This window comes from Ipomoea nil, unplaced genomic scaffold (genome assembly GCF_001879475.1).
Source record: "Ipomoea nil cultivar Tokyo-kokei standard unplaced genomic scaffold, Asagao_1.1 scaffold1993, whole genome shotgun sequence".
Lineage (NCBI taxonomy): Eukaryota > Viridiplantae > Streptophyta > Magnoliopsida > Solanales > Convolvulaceae > Ipomoea > Ipomoea nil.
The window spans coordinates 1,114,155-1,139,353 of record NW_017618421.1 but is presented as its reverse complement, the minus strand read 5'-3'; the positions used below and the strand labels follow the sequence as shown (position 1 = coordinate 1,139,353).

The 25,199-nt window shown below is 38.0% G+C and overlaps 1 protein-coding gene and 2 long non-coding RNA genes across 4 annotated transcripts; 2 read left to right on the top strand and 1 right to left on the bottom strand.

Annotated features, from left to right (window-relative positions):
* The first annotated feature begins 5,266 nt into the window (after positions 1–5,266).
* LOC109147400 lies at positions 5,267–5,940 on the top strand. Its single transcript, XR_002048643.1, has 3 exons — positions 5,267–5,375; positions 5,452–5,528; positions 5,927–5,940. It is a non-coding gene; the product is annotated as an uncharacterized LOC109147400 (long non-coding RNA).
* A 2,538-nt stretch (positions 5,941–8,478) lies between these two features.
* Positions 8,479–21,992, bottom strand: LOC109147408 (serine/threonine-protein kinase pakA). Of its 2 annotated transcripts, none has more exons than XM_019295054.1 (10): positions 21,824–21,992; positions 20,780–20,852; positions 17,787–20,686; positions 17,576–17,656; positions 13,156–13,308; positions 12,833–12,996; positions 12,595–12,742; positions 12,202–12,324; positions 11,746–11,833; positions 8,479–9,016 (listed from the first exon to the last, which is right to left on the bottom strand). In XM_019295054.1, the coding sequence occupies exons 3-10, from the start codon at positions 20,667–20,669 to the stop codon at positions 8,814–8,816; spliced, it is 3,843 nt and encodes a 1,280-aa protein (XP_019150599.1). In that variant the 5' UTR covers positions 20,670–20,686; positions 20,780–20,852; positions 21,824–21,992; the 3' UTR covers positions 8,479–8,813. The 2 variants fall into 2 exon arrangements, with proteins under 2 accessions (XP_019150599.1, XP_019150598.1); XM_019295053.1 differs by having other exon boundaries at positions 17,787–20,681.
* Positions 10,460–15,977, top strand: LOC109147409. The gene is made up of 3 exons (XR_002048650.1): positions 10,460–10,581; positions 11,256–11,259; positions 15,966–15,977. It is a non-coding gene; the product is annotated as an uncharacterized LOC109147409 (long non-coding RNA).
* Positions 21,993–25,199: the final 3,207 nt, after the last annotated feature.

The window sequence follows — 25,199 nt, the reverse complement described above, 5'->3', positions numbered from 1 at the left end:
TGTCCTAATTGCGCTGTTAGAAATAAAAATATGAAAAAATAGTTCCTTTTGTTTTTTTTTATCTGAATTTTTTTGTGGTAATAGATAACTCATCAATATTCCCTTCCATATAAAAATTTTGCAGAAATAATCCCTACACGAACACAGAAAAGTCTGAGAAATACACTCGCAAAATCTTATTTTCTGGGGATTATCATCTTCTTTCTGTCTTTTGAGTTTTGTTCTTTTTCTTTTTGTTGCCACACAAAATCTACTTTGCCTATCCTATATTTTTCATTCCTATCCTTTCTTATTCTTGTCATCTTACGTCCTTGTGTGCGGTATCTCCTTGTTTGAGTTGAAATTGTTCTTAGAATTCCAAGATTTGAAGTTGTGAGCAATAGAATCTTCATACACGAGTTGTAAAATTTGAGTGATACAACCCCTAAAAAGAGTGAGTGTGAGGGAGAGAAGTGAGGTCCAACTTAATCTTTTATCTTGTTGTTGCACTTTTGTTTCTATTGCAGCTCAATATGTCAGGGTCTAGCCAATCTAATAATGAGTCAAGCATGATTCCAAATACCCAGTTTATGGTGGATGCTATGAAAGGGGAGTTTACTAGGCTTGGTAATTTAGTGAGTGGACTTGCTGACCGTTTGGAGAGGTTAGAATTAGAGAGGGAACAAAATAGAGATGAGGGAGGAAATGATCAAAGGGCACAAGGGAGAACGGAGGGGAAATAATTTGAGAGCCCAAGGGAATATGAGAGAGGGAGTTGAGTCTTTTATGGGCTATGATAGTGAAGAGATTGAGGATAGTGAGATAGAAATGTGAAGGAGAGAAAAAGGGAGAAAAATGGCAGCAAGAAGGGATGTAGATGATGATTTGGGTAACATTAAAATGAGTATGCCTAATTTCCAGGGGAAGAGAGATCCGAATGCCTATCTAGAGTGGGAGAGTAAGGTAGAAAGGGTGTTTGATTGTCTTAATTATTCGGAGAGGAAGAAGGTGATATTGGCAGCCTTGGAATTCACTGATTATGCCACTTTATGGTGGGATAAGTTAGTGTTGACAAGGAGAAGAAGTGGAGACCGTCCTATCGAATCATGGAGAGAAATGAAGATAGCCATGCGCAAGAAATTCATTCCAACTTGGTACTACCGTGAGCTCTATCAACAACTCCAAGATTTGGTGCAAGGGAGGTTGTGTGTGGCTGAATATGACCATGAAAATGAGAAGTTGATGACGAAGCTTGGTTTGGAGAACAATCCATAAAGCACCATTGCCCGTTTCATCAAGGGGCTAAATTGGGACATCCGTGAGGAGATGGAAATGCATGATTTTGTGGATTATGAAGAGATGGTTCAAAAGGTTGTCCAAATTGAGAAAAAGTTCATGAAGAGGAAAAAGACGGCCCAATCCATCACTTCAAATTGGAAAGCTAGTAAGGGACAAAAGGAATGGAAAAATGACTCCAAAGGAGAAGCTAGCAAGCCCCAAGAAGTCATTGATAAAGGTAAAGGTAAAGTTGAATTTTCTTCAACTAAACCAATTCCAAATGGTGTTCATTGTTTTAGGTGCCAAGGAAGATGACACATTGCCAAAGACTGTCCAATAAGAAAACAATGATAATTAATGATTTTGGAGATATTCAAACTGAATCTGACCAAGAAGTCACTGATAAAGGTAAAGGTAAAGGTAAAGTTGAATTTTCTTCAACTAAACCAATTCCAAGTGGTGTTCATTGTTTTAGGTGCCAAGGAAGATGACACATTGCCAAAGACTGTCCAATAAGAAAACAATGATAATTAATGATTTTGGAGATATTCAAACTGAATCTGACCAAGATCAAGAGATAAGCAATGAAGATTCACAATGGGAGAATGCTGAAATTCAAGAAGCTATAGAAGGGGAGTTCTTGATGGTGAGGAGAATGTTGAATGCTCAAGGCAAAGAAGATGATGCACAAAGGGAAAACATCTTCCACACATGTTGCCATGTTCATGGGAAGGTTTTCAAGGTGATCATTGATTGTGGAAGTTGTGCTAATGTTGCTAGCACTGAATTGATAAATAAGCTTGGCTTGAAGACCAATTTGTTGAAGGAGTGGGACAAGCTTGCTGTGATGAATTGAAACAATAAGTTGGCCTTAAAATAAGTGGATAAATACTTTAGAGTGGTCCAATTTCGTGGCTTAAGCTTGGGAGAAGACAAAAGAAACTAAACTCAAGTCACATGCGAGAATTAAGTGTCATTTACTTCAAAAATTCAATAGTAGTAACTTCTAAATTAAAATTAATTATATTTCTGTTACAAGCCTAGGAGTAAAGTCATATTCTTTGAACGTGTATAGCCTATTTTAAGGGCTAAAGAACTCATTTTTGAATAGATTTTTGAAGTTGAATTCATTTGGATATGTGCTTTACACTTTCATTTCCTTTCTAGCATTCTAGGAGGAATTTCTGACTTATCAAGGATATTACCCTCCTTGTGGCGTCCCAATTGGCCTTATCACCCTTCAACCCAGTGTGGCGACTTCCCTATTCATCCATACACGTCCTCCAACCATCAACCATACTCCACATCAACCAAAATCCACAAAAGCAACCCCTACACATCAAGAAATCAGTTAGACATAAATCTGGAAAACGGGTCGTGACTTGTGTTGTGGAGTTCTAGGCCTTGAATCCAATATCAAGCTGGGAGAATCCACATTAGTAGTAATGCAGTTGGTCTTCATCGGTTGTAGCTGGTCTCCGTCGATCGCCAGTCCTATGAAGCGTGCTAGTGGCAGTCTCCAGCCTCCAACACAGCCTCAGCCTTTAGAGGTAAGTTATATTTAAAAATTAAAATTTTAAATAAGCATAAAGCATATTGTTATATACTGTGTACTATTGTACTATGTTGTCTGTGTATATACTATATATTTGAAAATTGAAATAAGCCAATTTCATTGAATATTGAGTGATGATCTTGTACAGTGTACTGTGTTCATGTGTTGAAAGCATGTAATCCATGAATTGTGAATTTACGCTAATAGACATCACTATGTACTTATTATTGTACTTTGTTGAATATTGAATTATTGAGTTTTGAATTTTTCATAGCATAAAGCATGTACAATGTCAAATATGTAATGAATTAACTGTGATTCTGTGAATCTATTAAAGCATGTAATGAAGTCAAATATTCAAGTATCTAACTAATATTCTCGTATATATTGTAATTATTTAAAGGAGTGTAATGTATTTGTTGAGATGGGAGGGGGGGGGGGGGGGGGATACACCGAATGAAACTCAATCAGCATTACCTAATAATTCAACAATACCGGATGAGACACCCCTGGACTCTCCTATTGATTTAACTATTAACACCAATGACAATGAGGGAGCACCGAGTGCTCCGAGTGAACAAAGTGCTGGTTCAAAAAGATTAAAATATGTGGTATGGGAGCATTTTACCAAAAAGGTAGTTAATGGTGTGGATAAAGTCGAGTGCAATTATTGCAAAAAATTACTTGGGGGGCAAAGTAGAAATGGAACAAAGCATCTTCATGATTATCAAAGATCTTGTAAGATGAAACTCATCCAAAATTTGAAACAACAAACGTTGTTACAACAACAGTGGAAGGCGGATGGAAAAATGAGTTTATCTACTTTCAAGTTTAATCTTGAGGTTACATGGATAGAGCTTGCTTGCATGATCATTATGCATGAATATCCTCTTGCAATTGTTTATCATGAAGGATTTAGAAGGTATACAACTAGCATTCAACCACTGTTCGACATTCCTTCTTGAAATACAGTTAAGGTTGACATTTTGAAGATTTATGAGGTTAAAATATCCAAGATTATGATACTTTTCAACACAAATACAAGTTGGATTACCTTAACTACAGATATGTGGACATCTTCAAATCAAAATAAAGGTTACATGGAAATCATGACACATTTCATTGATAATGATTGGAAACTACGAAGTATGTTTATGATGTATATTTCTAGTTTTCTAATCTAATGTCTATAGTTATTTTCACTTTTTAATTAGGATACTTTATTTGTTATATTATTACTTGTGTAATCTTTTATTCGTTTACATTTTTAGGTTTATTTATGTGCATTGTCCACACACAACTTTAGTTCTTTCTAAGGAATTGTTGAAATCTGTTTATGATTGGAATATTGAAAGGAAATTGTCTACATTCCCGGTGATAATTGTTTTACAAATTATGCACTTGTTAACATCCTTATAACTAAGCTAGGTTCTTCTCATCTCTTGTTACGTGGGAGTTTATTTCACATGTGTTGTTGTGCCCATATTTTGAATATAATTGTTCAAGATGGATTAAAAGTTATAGGTAACGAAATAGAAAAGGTGAGAGATAGTGTTGCTTATTGGTTGACCACACCAAAAAGGAATGAAACTTTTAGGGAAAATGTGAGGCACTTGGGCATAGATAGTACTAAACAATTGCTGCTTGATTGTAAAACTCGATGGAATTCCACATATTTGACGCTTAGTGTTGCTTTAGATTACAATGATGTTTTTATACGTTTGAAAGAACGAGATGTTCTCTTTACTTGTGCACCTCATGATGATGATTGGGAGTTGCTAAGAAAATTTGTGAAAGGTTGAAGTTGTTTTACAATTCGTCAAATAAATTTTCAAAGACAAAGTATCCAACTTCTAATATTTTCTTTCCATTGATGTGTGAAATCAAGTTTTCTTTGCGTAGTTGGACTGACTGTCCTAATGTGATTGTTGCAAATATGACTAAAAGTATGTTGCGGAAATTTGATAAATATTGGGAAGTAGTTCATGGACTAATGGTTGTGGCTAATATTCTTGACTCGAGATATAAGTTGGATGTGATGGATTTTTTTTCCCTAAATTCTATGAAGACAGTGCTCAACAAGAAATGGATAGGGTTATAAAATATTCTAAGGATTTGGTGAAAGTGTATCAAAAGGTCCCTCATCCTACCAACAATGTTCCATCTGATTCTGAAATCTCAATAGGGGGTGATTCTGAAGATGAGGTTTTTTTTTTTTTTTTTTTTTAATTCTAGATTTGATGCATATAAGGGTAAAGGTAATTCTGCAAGGGGTTTGAAATCAGAGTTGGAAAAATATTTCAAAGAAGAAAATATGCCAAGCAATGATCCTACGTTTAATGTTTTAGTTTGGTGGCAAGGTGTTGGACTTCGTTATCCAACATTGCGAATGATTGCAAGGGATATCTTAGTTGTACCCATTTCTACTGTGGATTCAATTCAGAATCTGTTTTTAGCATTGGTGGTAGGGTTGTGACTCCTCATCGAAGTAGGCCTCACCCGAAAATGTTGGAGGGGTTGATGTGTTCTCAAAGTTGGTTGTTAAAAGATGCCAAAGGCCAAGGTAATCAAATTTTATTGAATAACATTTATATATTGTTTTATGATATTGTATATTACATATTAATTGTTTATTGTAGTGCCTACTTGGAAAGATGCATATGGTACTATTTATGATGATTGTGGGATTAGTCCAGAAGAATTTGAAGACATTGAGGTATATATATTAAACTTTAGAGAAAAGGGTCAAATAAGCCCCTAAACTTTACCCTAAAGGTTAATTAGCCCCCTAAACTTTAAAAAATGTCAATTAAACACTCAAACATGTTAAATTTGGTCAATGAAGCCCAAAAACCGATAAATGACCTGTTATTACAGGTCATTTTAATTCCGGCGACGAAATCCGGCCACCTGTGACAGATTCCGGCGACCGACGAATTTTTCCGGCCGTCCGGTCGTCTTCCACCGGAGAAGACGACCGAACGGCCGCCTTCTCCAATGGAGAAGCGTCTGCCGCCTTCTCCATTGGAGAAGACGACCGTCTGGTGGTCGTCTTCTCCATTGGAGAAGATGACCAATCTGGTCATCTTCTTCTGGTCGTCTTCTCCACTGGAGAATGGAGAAGGCGGCCGTCCAGTCGTCTTCTCCAGTGGAAGACGACCGGAAAATCTCGCCGGTCGCCAGAATCTATCACCGGTGGCCGGATTTCGTCGCTGGAATTAAAATGACCTGTCATTTACCGGTTTTTGGGCTTCATTGACCAAATTTAACATGTTTGAGTGTTTAATTGACCTTTTTTAAAGTTTAGGGAGCTAATTGACCTTTAAGACAATGTTTAGGGGTCTATTTGACCCTTTTCTCTAAACTTTATAATTATTAATGTATTTTGAACAACTAATTAACTTTTCTTTCAGATTGAAGAAGGGCGCACCCGGCTGTGTCATCGACCAGCTGATCAATCCGCAGTAAAGGAAAAGGATCCTTAGGGCACGTCTTGTTGAGGTCGGTGTAATCCACGCACATCCTCCACGCCGGCGGCTTAGGCGCCAACACCATGTTGGCCAGCCAGCCGGGATATTTCATTTCTCGGACATGTCCGATCGCGAGTAGAGTGTCCACTTCTTGCTTTACAAAATCTCTCCGATCGTTGGATAAGTACCTCCTCTTCTGCGCTACTGGATTAAGGCCGGTATCGATTGCCAATTTATGAGTTATGATCGACCGGTCAACCCCTGGCATGTCCTCGGGCCCCGATGCGAATATCTCCTTTTACCTTCTCAGCACATTGAGATTGCATGCTTCACAAGATCGGGCAATCCTACCCCAATCCGAACCTTTCTCTCTAGGCGGTTTGGTTCCAACATGACCTCCTCTAGCTCGACAGCTGGGGCCGGGCGTTCTATAGGCCGCTCGGCCAGCTATTGGGCAATTGTGTTAACCCGGTGAGAACCTTGTCCCACCTTCCGACAAGTCTGTAAGTAACAACTTCGGGCCATCTTCTGGTCACACCGCACTACTCTGACGTTAGTCGGTGTGCGGAATTTCATACATAAATGCTCGATGGAGATTAAGGCGCCTAAGTCCTCCAAACCTGGTCGGTCGAGGATGACATTGTGCGCGCATTCCTAGACGACCACCACAAATTCCATCTCCAGCTTTCTTACGTGGGGCCAAGTGCCCATTTCCACTGTTAATGAAGTGCAACCTTCGGTGTCAATTGCATCACTAGTGAACCCGACCAGTGGGGTCTTACTCGGCCACAAGCGCTCCAAGGGCAATCCCAACTTTTTGTACACTTCTAAACACAACACGTTAACACTTCTCTCGGTGTCTACCAGTACTCGACGAATGATTGTCCCCTAAATATCCATAGTGACGACTAAGGCATCGCGATTGGGAGTCGGGCCCCTGGGCAGGTCATCGTCCGTGAAGACAATCGGCTCTCTGGAAGCTTTCTTTCGATCCGACTCTTGGAAGGCTATTGACCCTACGTATAGTTGTCTGGCCCAAGCCTTTCGAGCTCTCGGCGTATCGCCACGAACGGTGCCAATGTTGGTTTCACGGCCTAAGGGTAGCCGTAATTCGGTGGGCCAACACTACTGTAAAAAATTGGGCTTTGAATAAACGAGAGAGAATAACGAGCTCTTTGTTAGTAAAAGAGTCCACCCTTTCCCACGGTGACGCTGCGGGAGTATTTATACAAAGAGTTGAACTCTCTACCAAGAAAGTAGGGCAAAAGATAGAGCTGAATCAGCTATAGAGTCTACCATAATTAACGGGATAACTACTTAAAATGAAGAAAGAAGCTACTTGCTGGATAAGGAAAGGAATCTCCGCTGAATCCGCTGTTAACCGCCTCTAGGCGCGCACTCGGTCGGGGATGCACTGACTGCCTAACGGGGTAGCCTGGCTAGGGAGGCTGAGGCACTTAGGTAAAGACGCTCCGACCGCTGAGCATGGTCGACCATCTGGGTCCTCTGAGGAAACCCTGTCGGGGACACACCGACTACTGAGCATGGTTGCCCATCCGAGTCCTCTGAAGGAACCCAGTCGGAGAGCACCAACTATCGGGCTTGGTCTCCTACCTAAGCAAGCCAGTTCCTGACGGATACTCGCTCGTCCGCCGGCCTGGTCTCCCGGGTGCTTCATGTTGCAGGAACCACGAAAGAAGCCCTTTCTCGTGAATCGCCAAATGTTTTGCTGTACTCGAGCCCGACTGCCCTCTCATACTCCTTAGGCCAAGTGCCCGATTTGGGGTATCTATCAGGCGCGAAACGAGTGTCGTTTCTTTTCATTAAAATAAACGGCACCGTTTTGATGCCTGTACTATAATACATTGTGGACCGCGGTCCATAGTAAAATTTGCCTTCAACATTAAAGGAGAAATTTTTGCTTACTTTCACTTACAGATTTTTATTTTTATTTTTATTTTTATTTTTATTGTTATTGTTATTTGAAGGAAAAATAATTATTTTCTTACGGAGTAAAATCTCAAAAGTGAGTAACTGCATTCTTAAGACCGAACACGAAATCTCTACTTACAGAAACAATTAAATTATGTTATGCCTGTATCATGATTCATGAATATTATATGTTTTACATAGTACGGCCAAAGGTTATATATCTTCAGCGACTTCAAGTGTATAAATTTATAATACAAAAATGTGTGGTAACATGAAAATGATCACAAGCTAAACATTAAAACATTATTACAAGCAAACCTGGATTTGTGTTTAGTCGTACAATAAAAAATAAAAAGAAAACAACAATGATGCTTTACAATATAGATAGATGGATGGATATAAGCAGGCAATTCTTCTCACGCTTCAACGTTTAGACACTAACAATATATACCTTTCGACTATCAATTGTCAACAGTACATTATTTCAATTCACACTTCGATACGTAAGCATCCTTTCTACTGATGTGATGGACAATAAATTTCTGAGTATATTGGCTGGACTGTATGTTTATCAGAATCAGTTGGCGGATAAAAGGCCATTACTTGGATTGCTGGGTCTGAGCCAGGTGACCTTGTGGTCTACTAGGACAGGCTACTGACATGGCACGTAAGCGTCTAGCAATTTCGGTGAAGGATGGCCGAGCTGCGGGGTCCGGAGCCCAGCACTGTTCCATCAGCATTCTCCATTCAGGGTCACAGAAGTTTGGTATGTTTGGCCGTAAGGTGTTGTTCACAATGCCACCTGCATACAAGTTAAAAAGACAGGATATTTTCCATCACAATCTATTTATCGTCATTCCACTTCTATACACTTACTATAAAGTCCTTACCATAATAAAATGGCATCAGAAGGAGACCAAGTAATAAAAGAGGATTGATTCTTTCACAAATAAAAACAGAAGGCAGCAAGAGTAATGCATATAAGGAAATACAATAGTGTATCAACAGAAACTTCACTACTTCAGTATGCTTCTTGTGCATATAAAGTATTCCATTGTCAATAATGTGTTCTCCAGCCAACTAAGCAAAGATGGTTCAGACTATCAGATATTGATTGCACAGATCATTGCTTTCCAATGTCAGAATACAATATAGGGAATTTCTATGATTGGCACCAGTGCCTTGTTGTATCGGATACAACCATGTATACTACTTGGGTTGTATTGTTTACTGTCAGGACAACCAGGCATATCATGCATGGTTGTCTCAAGCTCATCGAATTTCCACAAATCACTTTTATATTTATTTACTACCAGCCTCTTCGAATCCTTTCTTCATTGTATTCTTTCATCTAAAACTACAATCCCCAGCCCTTCAGATTTCCGACACTCTTCCCTTTTTTCTTAACAAGATAGATATTTGATCTCAGAAGGATATAAGCTAATCTAAGTCACAGGAATGTGTTGAAATTGAGAGATTGAAAGGCCTGGCGGGTGGAAAATAACAACCGCCCACCAGTTAGGCGGAAGCAAAATATGTGAGAAACCAAAGAAGAGAGAATAGAAAGAGTATATTATAATGAAAGATTACAATAGATTGTATCTCTCTGTGTATCTACCCTATACTTCTATGGACCTCTATATATACTAAACTAGTCATAATAGGAATAGGAAACTACCAATAAGAATAGGAAACTAAGACAGCTTCTACTAGGAATGAGACATAGGTTTCCTAATATTCAACACTCCCCCTCAAGCTGGAACATCTGGAAGTTCCAAGCTTGGATTAAAACAAGCACTCTACCTCACTCAAAATTACAAATGAAAATTAAATGCAACTAGAGGATAACAGTGTTGGATGGCTTCGGAGGGACAATGCTATACACAACCCTTGGGAATGAAGGCGCCAGGGGCGAAGCTTGTCACGAACAGCCTTGGGAATGAAGGCACCAAGGGTGAAGATTAACACGAACACCATCACAACATAAGCACTCTAGGATGGATGACTTCAAAGGAGATTGCGCTATGCCTGACCCTTCCTTGGGAATGAAGACGAATGCACCAAGAATGGAGCCGAACACAATCCTTGGGAATAAAGATGAACACACCAAGAACAAAGCTGAACACGATCTTGGGAATGAACACACCGAGGATGAAGTTGAACACGATCCTCAGGAATGAAGATGAACGCACCAAGGATAGAGTTGAACATGAACAACCTCCAGATAACACAACATAAACACTCTAGGACATGTCAACAAAGCCTTCATCGAGAGCGGTAGAGTCGAAAAGGGAGCAAAGAATAGCAAAGGATGCAGTAGAGCCCATAGTAATGAAGATAAACCCAAAGCAACGAGATGAAAACAAAGTAAAATAAGTAAAATAGAACACCGTTTGATTGTAGATAGTCACATCCCCCTTACTTGAAACATGGGAAATAATCAAAGGCCTTTATAGTAGTGTTGAAACTGGACACCCATGGGATAAGGCATACCGGAGATAAAGAAACAAACACGGTTATACCAAAACACAAACACCTTGGGGAGAAGTTTGGCAACAAACCCAAAATAAAGCCTTCAAATTTCACCAAAAAGGTCCAAAGATGGGCAAAACACCAATTTGGGAAACATTTCACGGGAAAAATATATCACAGGAACATCGATGGAGACGCGGAGAACTGACGGAGAGAGCTGGAAAATCTCGCCGGGAAATATCGTCAGAGGTAGCCTCACGCACCGGCACGTGAGGAAGGTCGCCGACGCGTGAAGACGGCGGTGGTGCGTGACGCCGGCGGCGGTGGAGGAAGGAGACCAAATTTTCCAGTTAAGGTCGCAAAGAGGAGAGGAATCCAACGATGTAGGAGGTGAGACCAGAAAATCACCGGAGAAGAGGAGATCTTACCGGAAAAACGAAAGCTAGTCCGTCAGCGATGGTGGCGCGTGACAACGCGTGTGGCGGTGGATGCTGATGGGTTTTCAGGCGAAGGCTCACGACGAGGTTCCAAGGGGTCCTGTGGTGAAAGATTTGGAGAACAACCACCAGACACGTCGGAACAAGAGAAAACAGTCGCGGGTTTCTGTTTACACTGAAAAATAGGTGCTGCCGGAAATATTGGAAGAAAAATAGCCTAAGAAAGTAGGCTCTGATACCATGTTGAAATTGAGAGATTGAAAGGCCTGGCAGGTGGAGAATAACAACCACCCGCCAGTTAGGTGGAAGCAAAATATGTGAGAAACCAAAGAAGAGAGAGTAGAAAGAGTATATTATAATGAAAGATTTCAATAGATTGTATCTCTCTGTTTATCTACTCTATACTTCTACCTCTATATATACTAAACTAGTCCTAATAGGAATAGGAAACTACTAATAAGAATAGGAAACTAAGACAACTTCTACTAGGAATGAGACAAAGGTTTCTTAATATTCAACATAAAACAATATGACTGTCAGGTGTAAATGGCAAAGGCACAACAAAAAACACATTAAAATTGAGTACTGGGAAGCAAGCATGATAGAATGGGGAGAAAAGAACCTATGATCGCTCCATAATGCATATTGGCATAAGGTTCTTCACCGGTAAGAATTTCCCAAAGTACAATCCCAAAGGAGAAGACATCAACCTGCAAAAAGACTTTAAACTGTCATGTTATGCAACAAATGTTTTGTTACATGAATTTTGTAATTGTCTTCAGGGAAAAGATGAAGGAAATGTGGTTAGGTAAAAAGACAGAACAAGAACTAGGGAAAGCTGTTGACGGAAATGGTCAGAAGACAAATGTGCTCCTTCTCAAACCAGTTTAAATCACACTGAGAGATCCTCCTGCTTAAAAACTACTCAAGCTGTTAATTTAATATATTCAGACTATTGCAGATCCTCCATTTCAAAATCAGTTGTGTGCTCTTGAATAATTTACATACTTTTCAGACCAGAAAAAAAAATACTAATATACTATAATATTTTAAAACAAATTAATACTTGAGACCTGACCTTCTCAGAAACTTTGTTGCTGCTCCCATTTAATAGCTCAGGAGCCATCCATGGAAGAGTTCCCCTTACACCACCAGTGACCAAGGTATTTCTCTTGATTTTGGACAGCCCAAAATCACCGACCTGCATGAAGAACAGCGCAATTGTCATATATGTACGTCAAATCCATCATCAATCATTTTTGTCCTTTTCTCAAAACAAAACATAATATGGCATAATTGCTTTTCCTCATAGGTGAGATGGGTCTTTATAAACAAAATATTCCATAAACTCTGATATACTAGCCTATTTAATAAAGCACTATATTGAGTTCAATGAAACTTGACCTAACTACAGATTAAAGTAGCACATTTATCACTATATGGCATATGGATCTCATCTTAAGTCAGTCACCTTGCAAATTGGCCGAGAAGGATCCTTCAAGTTGACGAGCAAGTTGTCACATTTCAAGTCAAAATGCACAATATTTTTTGAATGCAAATATTCCATTCCAAATGCTGCATCTGTTGCGATGATGAGTTTCTTGCGACGATCAAGGTGTCTGAAAATTTACAGAGGAAGGGAAAATGAGAAATGTGTTGGATACAGAGGTCAGGCTTACTATTACTATGCTATTTAAAATAACTGGTACCTGTCCTTGCAAAGCAAAACATGTCTGAGGGACCCATTCACCATGAACTCTGTGACGGTAGCAAGAGTTGCTCCAGGCCCATCTTGCACCACACCATAAAATGCCACCACATTTGGATGGTGAAGCTTTGAGAGAATATCAGCCTCACGCCAAAACTCAACAGTCTAAATAATTTACAAGTGTGTATTATGAAATAGCAAGCACAAAGAAAAGCACAATATAATATTCTAAGCTTAAGCTTTTTATGTCCAAAGATAATGTATAAGGCAGCATAAATTACATGCACTGACAACAGAACCTTAAAATCACTATAGAAAACTCACCAGCCTCTCCTGCTCTGATGATCGGCCAGTGAAGCAACTTTTCTTTATTCTCTTGATGGCAACATCTGTTCCTCTCCATTTGCCATGATAGACAGTGCCAAATGTTCCAGAACCCAATTCCTTCAACTCTTCAAGGTCTTCATTTTTTATGATCTGTAATGGCAAACCGCAAACTAGAAAAGGTTATCTAAGAATGGGAAGAAAATGTCAAAAAGATTTTAGGATATTATACCATCAATCAGATATGATCCATATCTAGTAGCAAGGATTCTGAATATTATATGCTATGGTATTAAAATGAAGATTATGTTTTAAAACATTGAGGAAATTTTAACCAACTCATTTCAACTACTTTTACACTGAGCAACATATACTTCAAATTATAACGACATGCAAATTTTATTAACTTTTCTGTCAAATATATTTACTGTGTCTTTAAAAAAAGCATTTCCATAATGCAGCTCACAATTTGAACTTATTCACAATTAACAAACATTTAAAAAAAAATAACACAATAAATCACGACAACAAGAACTAACTGGCATTATCAAAAACAAATTATCTCTACGATTTGTAGATTAATTCTTCTTTTTCTTCCTCTAAATATCGCATGCTGAATTGAACAACATTCCCTGTCTAAGCATCTAATTTATTAAAGATGTGTATGGCTTCATAATGTATAAAGGATAAGAAATTTTATAAACTTAAGCAAAGTAAGCCTAAGTTAATCCCAATTCTCAACTCTGTTAAGCATAAATGAAGTTGGTTTTCTGACCATATTAATTAAACTGTGTTTGAATTTTTCTTTTATGATTAGTTATTTTTTAATTAATTGAAATGTCAGGTTGCACTGTATAAAAGTATTTTTATAAAAAATGATAATATACCCTTAATGAGAACATGTTAAATCCATACTATAATTATATTTAATGGAAAAATTAGTAAATTTGTTACTTGTAACAAGTTTTTAGGTATAGGTTGCAAACAATTACAAATCAAAGTATGGATTCGTCAATCAATCATATAAGTAAACTCATAATAAGATTTTCTCTTTCCTTTTATCATATTCATTGTCAATTACCCACTATAATATTCCTTATAAATAGTTATCGAATATTGATGGAAAAGCACCTAACCATGCTTCTAGCCAGAATTTTAATCGGAATGGAGGCTACTCAGTGATAATACCTTAAATGTAATCTGGTAAGACAACATTAATCCCACAAGCACAAGGAAAACAAAAAACCATTAAAAGATACCAGCAGTTTAAACCACTACAAATAATCATCTCTTTGAGACCTTAAACTGATAACAAGATTATGCCTAGAAGAATTTCAAAAGGAGTTGCATCTATTACTGATCTTAAAACCCTTGACACAAGAGGATACATTTATAAACTGAAAAAGGAGAATTCTTGAACTGCTTGCAATATCATGCTGTCTGTGTACACTTTAAAATACCCTATTCTAACTGCATGAGTTTAATGTGGCAGAACACACCAAAGTACTAAACCAACTTCATAACTACCCTACCCCTGAAGTATATAATTGAATAGAGTTATGAAATTAAAGTTTTTTTGACTTAAATATCAAGGTATTGCCTCCATTTGGGAAAGTATTGCTTCGTTCATCTTGGTTAGTTTCCTGCAGACAAACAAAAGGTTGACTAGCAAGATCTTTGGCTCTTGGCACAGGACTATTCTACAATAAGATGATACTTTGACCCTTAATTCCATCTTTCTGACAAAAAGGTCAAGATATAGTAAGGTAAGAAACAAATAAAAGTCAAGCATTCTTGGCATCTACAATTTGCTATCCCATCAGATAAGGGTATGTGTTTAGTTGGGAGGTGAAAATGGAAGTTCAAATTAATGCTCCCCATCATGTTGGTGGAATGTACAAAATTTTATGTTCCTTTGCAAGATAAGATGGTGATACATGCTGGCAATGATTATTTAGGAAGTCTTATTTTATTACAATTACATTACATAGTTTAGATATTAAGAAACTACTAAATAGTTATTTAGAAACTACTATCAATTTTAAGCTTATTTAGTCTTCCATTAGTTTTCCCCGTTTGACACCGTAAGTTTGAGGGACAAAAGTGTCAATCTATCTTCATCTCCTATTAGCACACGAGACCCATTCCCAGACCTAAATAACAAAGCACAATAAGCAGTTGAAAAGAAGAAGATGCAATTTCAGACATGATGATCTCTCTGCAAATTTCTTGAATGGAACTCTACCCTCGTCACTTTTCAATGCTTCAGAGCTTCAGGTTCTTTCTCTTTCCAGTAATGTGATTTATGGTGGGCTTCCTGAAGCTGTTGGAGAGATGAAGAGTTTGAAGCTTCTGAATCTCTCCGACAACGCCGTGGCCGGAGAAATTACGGAGAAGCCGAGTTATTTGCAGAATCTTAGTGTGGTTTCTTTGAAGAGACTATTTTCCTGGTGCTGTTCTGGGTGGATTTCAGTTTGTTGAAGTGTTGGATCTGTCATCCAACTTGTTGAATGGATTGCTGGTGGAAGAGTTTGGTGGGGAGAATCTCAGATACTTGAATCTCTCTTCCAACAGGCTTTCTGGTTTGCTTTCTCCGGAGTTTGTCAAGAAAATCCCAGCGAATACTACCATTGATCTCTCTTTCAACAACCTCACCAGAGAAATCCCAGAATCAATAGCTCTGAACAATCAGAAAACGGAGTTCTTTGCCGGCAATGTTGATCTTTGTGGGAAGCCACTCAAGAAACTCTACACAATCCCTTTAACTCTGTCAAGTCCACCCAATGTCTCCACAAACACTTCTCTGCCAGCAATCGCAGACATTCCTAAAACCATCAGCTCTACCCCCATTCCAAGCTCCAGCGAACCAGCTTAGGATCAGCCACAACACACACTAAAACTGGCAGCAATGGCCGGAACCGTTGTCGGAGACTTGGCCAGTTTAGACTTTAGACATTCTCACGCTAGTCTTTCTGTATGTCTACCAGTTGAAGAAGAAGAAAAATGCCAATGAAGAAAGCATCAAAGAAACAAACACAGTCCAGAAATGGGAGATGGGTCTTCATGTGCTAATAGGAGATGAGAGATAGATTGACACTTTTGTCCCTCGGCCTTAGATGGGAAAAACTAACAGAAGACTAAATAAGGTTAAAAATTGACAATCAAAGGACGGCAGGTGGTCAAGGACAAAGGTTAGGACCAAAAGTGGTGTTACCACCAAACTCGGAGGATCATTCTTGGTATTAACTCTTTAAATTATTATTTTACATTTATACCTCCACTCAATTTTCACCCATGCATAGGGTGATTCAAATTATTGGAAGGAAAGTTCTACTCAACCTCACTTTCGATAAACAAGAAAATCTGTTTTGCCTCCCAACTATGTTTGACCCATCAACATCCCCCACGCCAATTTTCAATGTTAAAAACACTGCCCTCTGGGACTCTGGGTTCCCCAGTAAGAACTGTGGAGTGTTAGCCTATTACACAAACCATTTGTATCTTTCATATCACCAAAATTTCGAATAATTTGGAAAGTTCTAGTGTCATAAGTAGCCAGCATTCAAAGCATGCACCAGACTTATTGGTATTATCTTTTCTTTTAGTGGCAGCCATTGTTACCCCTGCTCGGTCTTGTTAAGAGCCAATTAGTGTGAACTGCCCCCTTATTATCTTCAAGATCCATAATGAAAATTTGAAACATAAGTGCAAATAAAAAAGCACAGGATGTTATGCTTTATGAATTTACAATTTGGATTGGATTAGTAGTACTAAGTTTAATATGAGATTAATAATCAATAATTTAAAGGATTTGTACTTTGGGTAGTACCCCCTTGTTGTTTCTTAATGTATCTCCTTATAAGAAAATAATCATTTTAAAAGGATTAAGTCGAGACAGAAACATAATTTGGCAAGAATAGGTATTCCAGCTGAAAGAAACAATTAAAACTCATTAAATTTCACCTCAACTCTTATATCAAATCTTCTCTATCTAAAATCTAAAATATATTAAAGTAAAAAAGTTATCATGTTTTATCCACTATTACATAATCAGCCAAAAGGAACATGAGAAGTAAGAATGAAGTGGGTATAGCAATTGAGTATACAATTGTAGGTCAAACCAAAGCACTTGGATAAGGGTTATAATAATGCAGATTGAAGATCACTGAGTAAGAAATGCAGATTGAAATCATTGAATAAGAAAAATAAGGGCATGTAGGAAGAAACTTTGGACCTATCTGTAACAAGGGCATGCAGAGAGGGAGACAGACAAAAACAAAAGCCTTGATATGAAATTCAATAGAGTGAAGAACATATAACATAACATTTCATTCCCTTTTATAGAAGCAGTATATGTTTCTAGAGTCACCATTGCCAAAAATCATTTATTGGTAATATTTAACTAACTGAAAGACAGTACCTGCAAGGAGTGTATATCAAAATCTCCCAGTGGGAAGTCGACTGGGGGAAAACCAGCATTCTGAGCATCTTGTACCTCATCCTTCACATGTTAAGGAAAAAAATCACAGGGTAGCAGAGGGAGGTTGGGGGGGCTATAATGCATATTGAAATAAGAAAATTGACAAACATATACTGCAGAAAATCTTAGTGCGACTAGTATAATTCGATACCTGATAAACTGAGTCAGGTGTTTTTCGGTTGATTGTACCATCAGACTGCATAGATTGTATTCCAGTGACTTGAGATGGATTATAATCTGAAGGCAAATTCATGGTCAAGGGTTCAGTGATCTGAGGTGATTGCTGATGAATGTCAGCTTGAATATTGATATGGGAATCCATTACAACTCCACTAATCTTGGAGGTTGGATAACTATAATCCATTGATACTTCATCAACATGTGCATTTGTAGTTGGGAAACTAGGATGATCTTGGTCCATAAGAGAGACATCCCTTCTAACAAAATCCTCATGAGCTAATTTCTTGAAAAATGACCAGTGCTTAGGCTCATGGTTCTCCATATTTAAGCTCAAACCACCTCCATCACCATGCAATGGAGCAACCCCTGCTGATCCATCCATTGCTTTAGAAAATATGTCAGACAGGAAATCACGGGGGAAGCGATCATTGATATCAATAAGAATGTCTCCATGCTCATTAACAGAAGGCTTCACTTGGGAAGCAGCCCCAGCTGGCAGAGACTTTACTTCCCCCATTGCATTATTGTCATCAATAATGTTCTCAGTTGGCTTAGATGCAGATTCATTCTGGAAGTTACCACTTCTTATAGGGAGACTTGGCTGGGAAGTGTCCCTGTCAGGTAAGACGGTGCCTTTAAGCTCAATGTTCTGAATATTCGTCTTACCTCCATCTTTAGATATTTGTGAACCAACTACTTTGGCATTATCAGCAACCTCTTCACATTTCTGGAATTCAACTTTTTTATCTTCAACTGCAGGTTGATTAGAAGACAGAGTTGAAGAAATTAAGTGCTTTGTCTCTGGAGCCTCGTTCCTATCGTGAAATTTATCAATTGATTCTGACATGTGCTGTGAACCTTCAGATTGTGAGTGGGCCATTAAAAATGGTGAAGCAGAGGAATCATCAGATTTGGACAAACGATTTAGGCCAGCTTGCTCACGGGGTATTCTTTCTGAACGGAAGAGCCTTGGAGGAGCTGTAGAAGGTTCAGAGTTAAAGTCAAAGGGGTATGACTCAGAGTTGCCATGACCAGAGTTTGAGACCTTACTAGATGCAATTAAGTTGCTATCTTCATTAAATGCATCTATTCTTTCCTCCTTATCAGATTCAGCGGACACTGAACTCTGCATCTGGTCCTGATTTTTTACACTACCTTTAGATGGCACAACTGAATTTCCAATAACTGCAGCAGCACCAGAGATCTGCTCTTCAACTCTGGAACTGTTATTGGGAGTAGAGTTGTCATATTTAGAAGAAACAGCTTTTTCAAAATCCAAAGGTCTTGTTATCTCAGGCTCATTCATTTTCTGCATTGAATTTTCTCTCTTCATCTTTTCCTCCTTAGGCTCCTTTTCTAAAGATTCACATTTTCCAAGTTTAACCCTTTTTTGGATAGAAGCATCTCTCTTTAATTTGACTTCACTAGCTGATACTTCCGGATCCAGCACATGGGAGTTTCCTAAAGGGTACTCAGCAGCAGTTAAGCCTCCTCCTTCAAGAGTCATCTGACTATGGCTAGAATTTAGCACAAAGTTGTCCTCTGCAAGCTGTGCATAATTGGTTGTACGAGGACCATAGGCATAACTGAGAGGAGCAGATGGTAAAACGGTGCTTTTTCTCTCTATAACTGAGAAGTTGCCAATAGGTTGTGAAGTAGATAACTGTTGCCATTCAACCCCATTGTATTGTGTAGCTTGATTCTGGTATTCCTGTGAATTAGAATCCAATTCATGTAATGAACTTGAGACCACTCTATGAGATGATTGATTTGCTGAACCACCCACTGGATGCATAGTATCAACTGCTGCTAAGTTAGCAACAACTCGACCATTCTCTCTATCCATACTTAAACCCAGTAACTCATCTAGATTGTTTCCTGAAGTGCTTGCCAGACCAACTGAGTTCCTCCTTGAGCCAAAATCCATGCCATTTACAGCAACAAAATACTGAAATTCTGTATCACCTTCCACATTCTCAAGACCAAGATGAGAATCATCCAAGTCACTACTGGAAAAGAGAAACATACGAAGTTTCTGTGATCCACCATCCTCAATTACATTACATTCTTCCATCATATTTTGTAAGTCCTCATCACATGAAACTGACACCAAAGCATCAAGTTCCTCACCAGGAAGCTGATATTTTATGATGTGAGTTGGGCTGTATATTGTTGATATTTTCTCCTTAAATTCTTCCCAAGAGATATCTCTCATAACACGAATAATGCGCGTATCTCCTCCAACATATCTTAGTTTTCCATCACTCGGGCGAGGCAAAATTCTGCCACCAAAACTGCAGAGGAACTTAAATTTTTTGGAAGGTCTGGATATTGAACGGCTGTGAACCCCACGTCCATCATTATTCCTTGAGGTGGTCCTAGACACAGATTGTGCAGTGTGGGAGAAAGCATGCTCTTCATTTAGAGTACTCTTTCTCTCATGATCTTGGACTCGACTTTTGTCCACTGAGGCAATCATGGAAATATCAGATCCACTTTCAGAACCTGCATGAGATATTCCGAGTATGTCCTTTAGGTCCATATAAGAGGTGGTACTACTAGCCTCACCAGTAGAATGTGGAATAAAGTGCTGTTTTGCAAAAGCCCTGTCCCGCATAAACTCAAAAGCAAACTCCTCACCAGTCTGAATAGAAAAGTTTAGAACAGGCCTAGCTCCAACTGGCATATTAAAATCAGGTGGTCGTATATTTGTGTTAATAGAACTGGAAGGATCCTGAAAAGTTCTTTGGTTTGCAGATCCAATTCCCTCATTTCTTGTATCCACAGAACTATAGCCAACTTGTTCATAGTTTTTCTGTTGGCCCATCATACCTTTTCCTACATTTCTTTCCATCTATCAAGATACCTGACCATAGCACATCATATGCCAAGTAGAATGAGTATGAATATGTATCAAGTTCTAGAAGTCTCACTTTTAATTGAAACCAATTTCGTTCTTCTTACCTGAATTTTACAATGTACCTTGACTGACGATTAAAATGAATAACAATCCTTGTAGAGTGCAACGAGACTGAAGCTACAAAAATGTATACAGTATGATTAGATCATGTAAAATGTCAAAGTAAGCCTCCATTATCATGCATTCATGCATAAAAGAAGATTCCTGTTTTAATTGTTATATTAAATGCACAGAAGAATATATCTGAAAATCTAATCAGTGTCAGTGAATGAAAAAGAAATAAAGCAAACTGATAATTCAAACCATTCTCCTCTGCAGGGAAAATTTTAAAGTCAATTGAAACAGATTTCAATTTTTGATACAAGAAAACCTGCAGTGTGGACCTTTTACAAACATTTTCTTTTTTGCTCAGAAATTTTCTTCCACACATATATGTATCAATTATTCAATTCAATTTTGGGAAAGGGAAACTCCATGGGGACTGAAATGTAAGAATTTACATTTCTATCATGTAGAGTTTTTAATCCTTGAGTTTCAAGAACTCAAACATTGGAGACAACTAATTAACAGATTCAACAGATAGCCAACAAATTCACAAGCATATTATTCACTAATGATTCTCAAGGCATTGAAAGAAAATTGATCTACACAAATCATCAATTTTCTGCAAATTCAATGTAACTTCCAAACATATCCTGAAATTATCATTCCCTCAGCTTATAAAACACAATTAAACAAATTACACTTCCAGAGAAGATTCTTCCACCAGATCAACCTATAGAACGTGTGGTTCAAACATACCCATACGCATAGGTCTGTACATACGTCCATATAATGTACGCACACAAATCCAAATACACACTGTATACTTACCAACATGTACAACACACTACAGAAGCTAAAACTTTCAGAATTTACTTAGGAAGCTGAGAAAGTTAGAAATCCAGTCATTTTGACTACGATAGTACACAGCAACACAAAGATCAGATAGAATCACAAAAAAGAGAAACAAATTCGAAGACGGATATTGTTCAATCTCAAATTTTCAGCTGAATTCATGTGATTTTAATTCCAATAAAAAAAAATACCTGAAATTGTGATTTGAACTCATCTTTCTTTCTCTCTCTCTCTCCGCCGTTCTCTCTCTAGACGAAGTTTTTCTATCGTCTACCACTCTGTGCCAGTATTATTTTACTCCTGTGTATTAACTATTTTCAATTTCTTTTCGTCAGGTGGGATCTACAGGTCCTGTTAAATGACAAATGTGACCTCGTCTTTCTTGTAATTGCGCCGGGAAAGAAAGTGTTTTGGGGGACGTTTGGGGATTCGCCAAGGGTATATTCATAATTTAATGGTGGAAACTCTTGTCTTTTTCTGGATTTGTTAAGGTGTTTGTGGAGCAGAAGACTTTCGATGGCGTTAAAATGATGATTTTTCTTTAATTAATGCTTAATTTGCAAAAAGTCGGTAGTATTGTAGGAATTTAGTCAATTTGAAGTAAACACCCCACGCGCCATGTAGTGGTAGTTGGGGACTCTCTAACTGGGCGCCGGCTATTTCCCCAATCTACCAAATTTGTAGATAAATCAATTTATAACCCCATAAGTGCAATGCACTTTCACATTTTTACAAGTTTAATATTTTAACATTAAATATGTAAAATGTTAATACTAAATGTGCAAACTTAAAAAAGTATGAGAATTATATATTTTAGTGTTTAAATTTGCATAGTAAAGTTGGTGATAATTAGGGCGGTACAAACTCGACCCAACCCACCAGACCCACCCGGTCCGATATCCGAGAATAGGCCATCCGACCCGCTCCGCACCCGAGAAGCCAAATTCGATCCGCATGGCGATACGACTTCGGATAAGTGATATTGGATATGGTATGTTTTTTTGTATCCGACCCGCACGAATATCCGAAGTTTTTAAGGTTAGGGTTACCTATATACTACACGATGTCGTTTAAGGTAAGTATATTGTATATATGTATGTTGAACAATGTGTTGGTCCCGATAACGAAAGGAGTGAGTCTAGAGGGGGGAGGGTGAATAGACTCACTTAGCGATTTAAAAAAAAAAAATCACGAGTTTATGAAACGCAGAGATAATATGCACAGCGAAAAGGTTTGTTATGACTTTTTAGTTTTCTTTGCACACTTATGATTATGATCAAAGTGGTTTAGGTTGGATGAAAATGCAATGCAAGCAGTTAAATAGCAATATGTAAATAAGAGGTAGAGAGAGATTTTTATAGTGGTTCGGCTGTTAACTAATAAGCCTACTTCACTCTTTCTTCACAACTTATGAAGGCGTTTGCACTAATCACTTCTTAGTACAAACTACTCAACCAAGCTTGCTTCCTTGATCACTAAGCCGGACAGCAACTTGATTAGGTTTTTCAACTCCTCCGAGTTTACTCTGCCTCTATCAACTTCTCCGAGTTGAGTGTGGTGTTTGGAAAAAGATTGTTGTTTTCTCCAACTGAAAACTTGACTTGAAGTCTTGATCTTCGTATAGAACTTGTGCAAGATTTCTTGAGGGTGTGAAGATTCTTGAAAACTTGAGAGCTTTTAAAAGATGATCTTCACAAACACACCGGTCGCAATAAACTTGTAGCTATTGAGGAATTTGAAAGCTTTTTGTTAGCAATGAGTGATGACCAGCACCTTCTTCAAGTGATGAAGATGGGTATTTATAGGTGAGAAAAATTCATCCGTTGGAGGGAGATGAAAATTCAAAACCTATTGACCAGTGGTTATTGTCCGCTGGGTAAGGAGTCATTAATGTGGATTGTACTGTGTAGCCGTTGGCTTTAAAAAGTGACCTACCTTTTTGTCTTTTAGTACTGCCAAAGAGGTACCAATCATTTAATGCTCCTTGAAATTTGAAATCTCATTCCTAGGACACCATTTGCCTAAGATGATTTACCTAGCACGTTGGGACTTGGACAGTTATGTTACTGAGAGCATGTTTGGCTTGTCCAATCGAGTCAGAACATGACTCGTGTTCTCGAGCTCTAGTAACGAATGATTGTCTTTATCATTCGTTCTCTTCAGATATCAAATGATCTTTCTTTATCATTTGTCAATAAGTTGTCTGAGAGATAGACCATTCCAGGTTTCGGTCTATGTAGATCTCTCAGTCTTCTCTTCTCTTGATCTTGACGCTGGCTTCCAGCGCACTGATTCGGGTTAGAGCATGAATTATTCCTTGCATATGAACATCGTATATATGATTCGTTCTGCTAGAAAGACTTAAAACAAACAAGAGTAAAGTGAGGAGTCTAAATTCCTAAGTAGTTTGGTATTATCAAAATCTAATTACAAATGTTCCTAACACGCTGATATCCTCCATTTGCGCAGTCGCTACGTCTCTCTACTCCTCTCTATACTCTTTGTCTCTCTGAGACTTCTTTGAGTTCTCTTTACTCCTCTCTCTACTCTCTAGTCTCTATGTTGTCTCTTCTTCTCTATAGACGATCGTTTGATTACTTGATTAGTCTCTCTTCTGTGTTCTTGAAGTCTCAAGTCTGAATCTCGAAATCTCTAAGACTCTGACTTCTCCGATGTTCGATTGTCCGATTGTCTGGTGGCCGGTGCCCGTTGGTGGTGGAAGCCCTTCTTGAGTTCTTGTGGTGATTATTGAGTAGATGCCCTTGTTCTCCGGGGAAAATTTAGGGGAAACCAAGTAAAGCACAAACCCTAGTTTTTATATTTATGATTTGTTGATTTTATTCACTACATGTTGATATATTTGTGTTATATTATGAATATGTTATGTTATGTTGTGAATTGTGATCTATTATGGTGGAAGCTGTTGTAATCGCAAACCCTAGTTTTGTAGTTGTGATTTATGTGATATATTTTGAATATATGTTCTGATATAGTGATATATTGTGATCTATTATGGTGGAAGCTGTTTTAATAGCAAACCCTGGTTTTATATTTGTGATTTATTCACTGTATTATGATATTTGTGTAGGGTTGTGTGTAAATCCGATCGAACCTGTTAATATTGTGATATATATGTTTGATATATTCTGTTTTTCTGATATTCTGATATAATGGTGGAAGTAGTGTGATTTTGTGATATTATGTGATCTATTGTGATGTCCCTTTAAAAGTTAAAAGGTTTGAATGTGAAATTATCAAGTTTCACACTTGAAATTTCCATTTATTGGTGGAAGCCCTTAACTGAAATCCAGATAATGATGAACTGGATACAGTTCTTGAATCTGGATTTCTTTGTAATGTAAATATGTAATATATATGTTTATGGATGTATGACCCTTACATGTAAATATGTAATTGTGAAATTGTGAAATCTTGATAAATTATGACACAAACAGGTGTCTGAATCTTGATTTCTTTTAAAATTGTATGTATGTTTATGTGATTGTTGCCTACTTGGATTTGGTGGACCTTTAATTGATACACATCATTTTAGATTGAGAGCATCAA

Bases quoted from the DNA above. Each gene is read 5' to 3' on its own strand.
- LOC109147408 (XM_019295054.1), bottom strand. From the start codon at position 20,669: ATGGAAAGAAATGTAGGAAAAGGTATGATGGGCCAACAGAAAAACTAT. The intron at 13,309-17,575 runs GTACTGTCTTTC...TTGCCATTACAG, and splicing joins TTGATATACACTCCTTGCAG to ATCATAAAAAATGAAGACCT. The intron at 12,325-12,594 runs GTGACTGACTTA...TTCTTCATGCAG, and splicing joins CTTCTCGGCCAATTTGCAAG to GTCGGTGATTTTGGGCTGTC.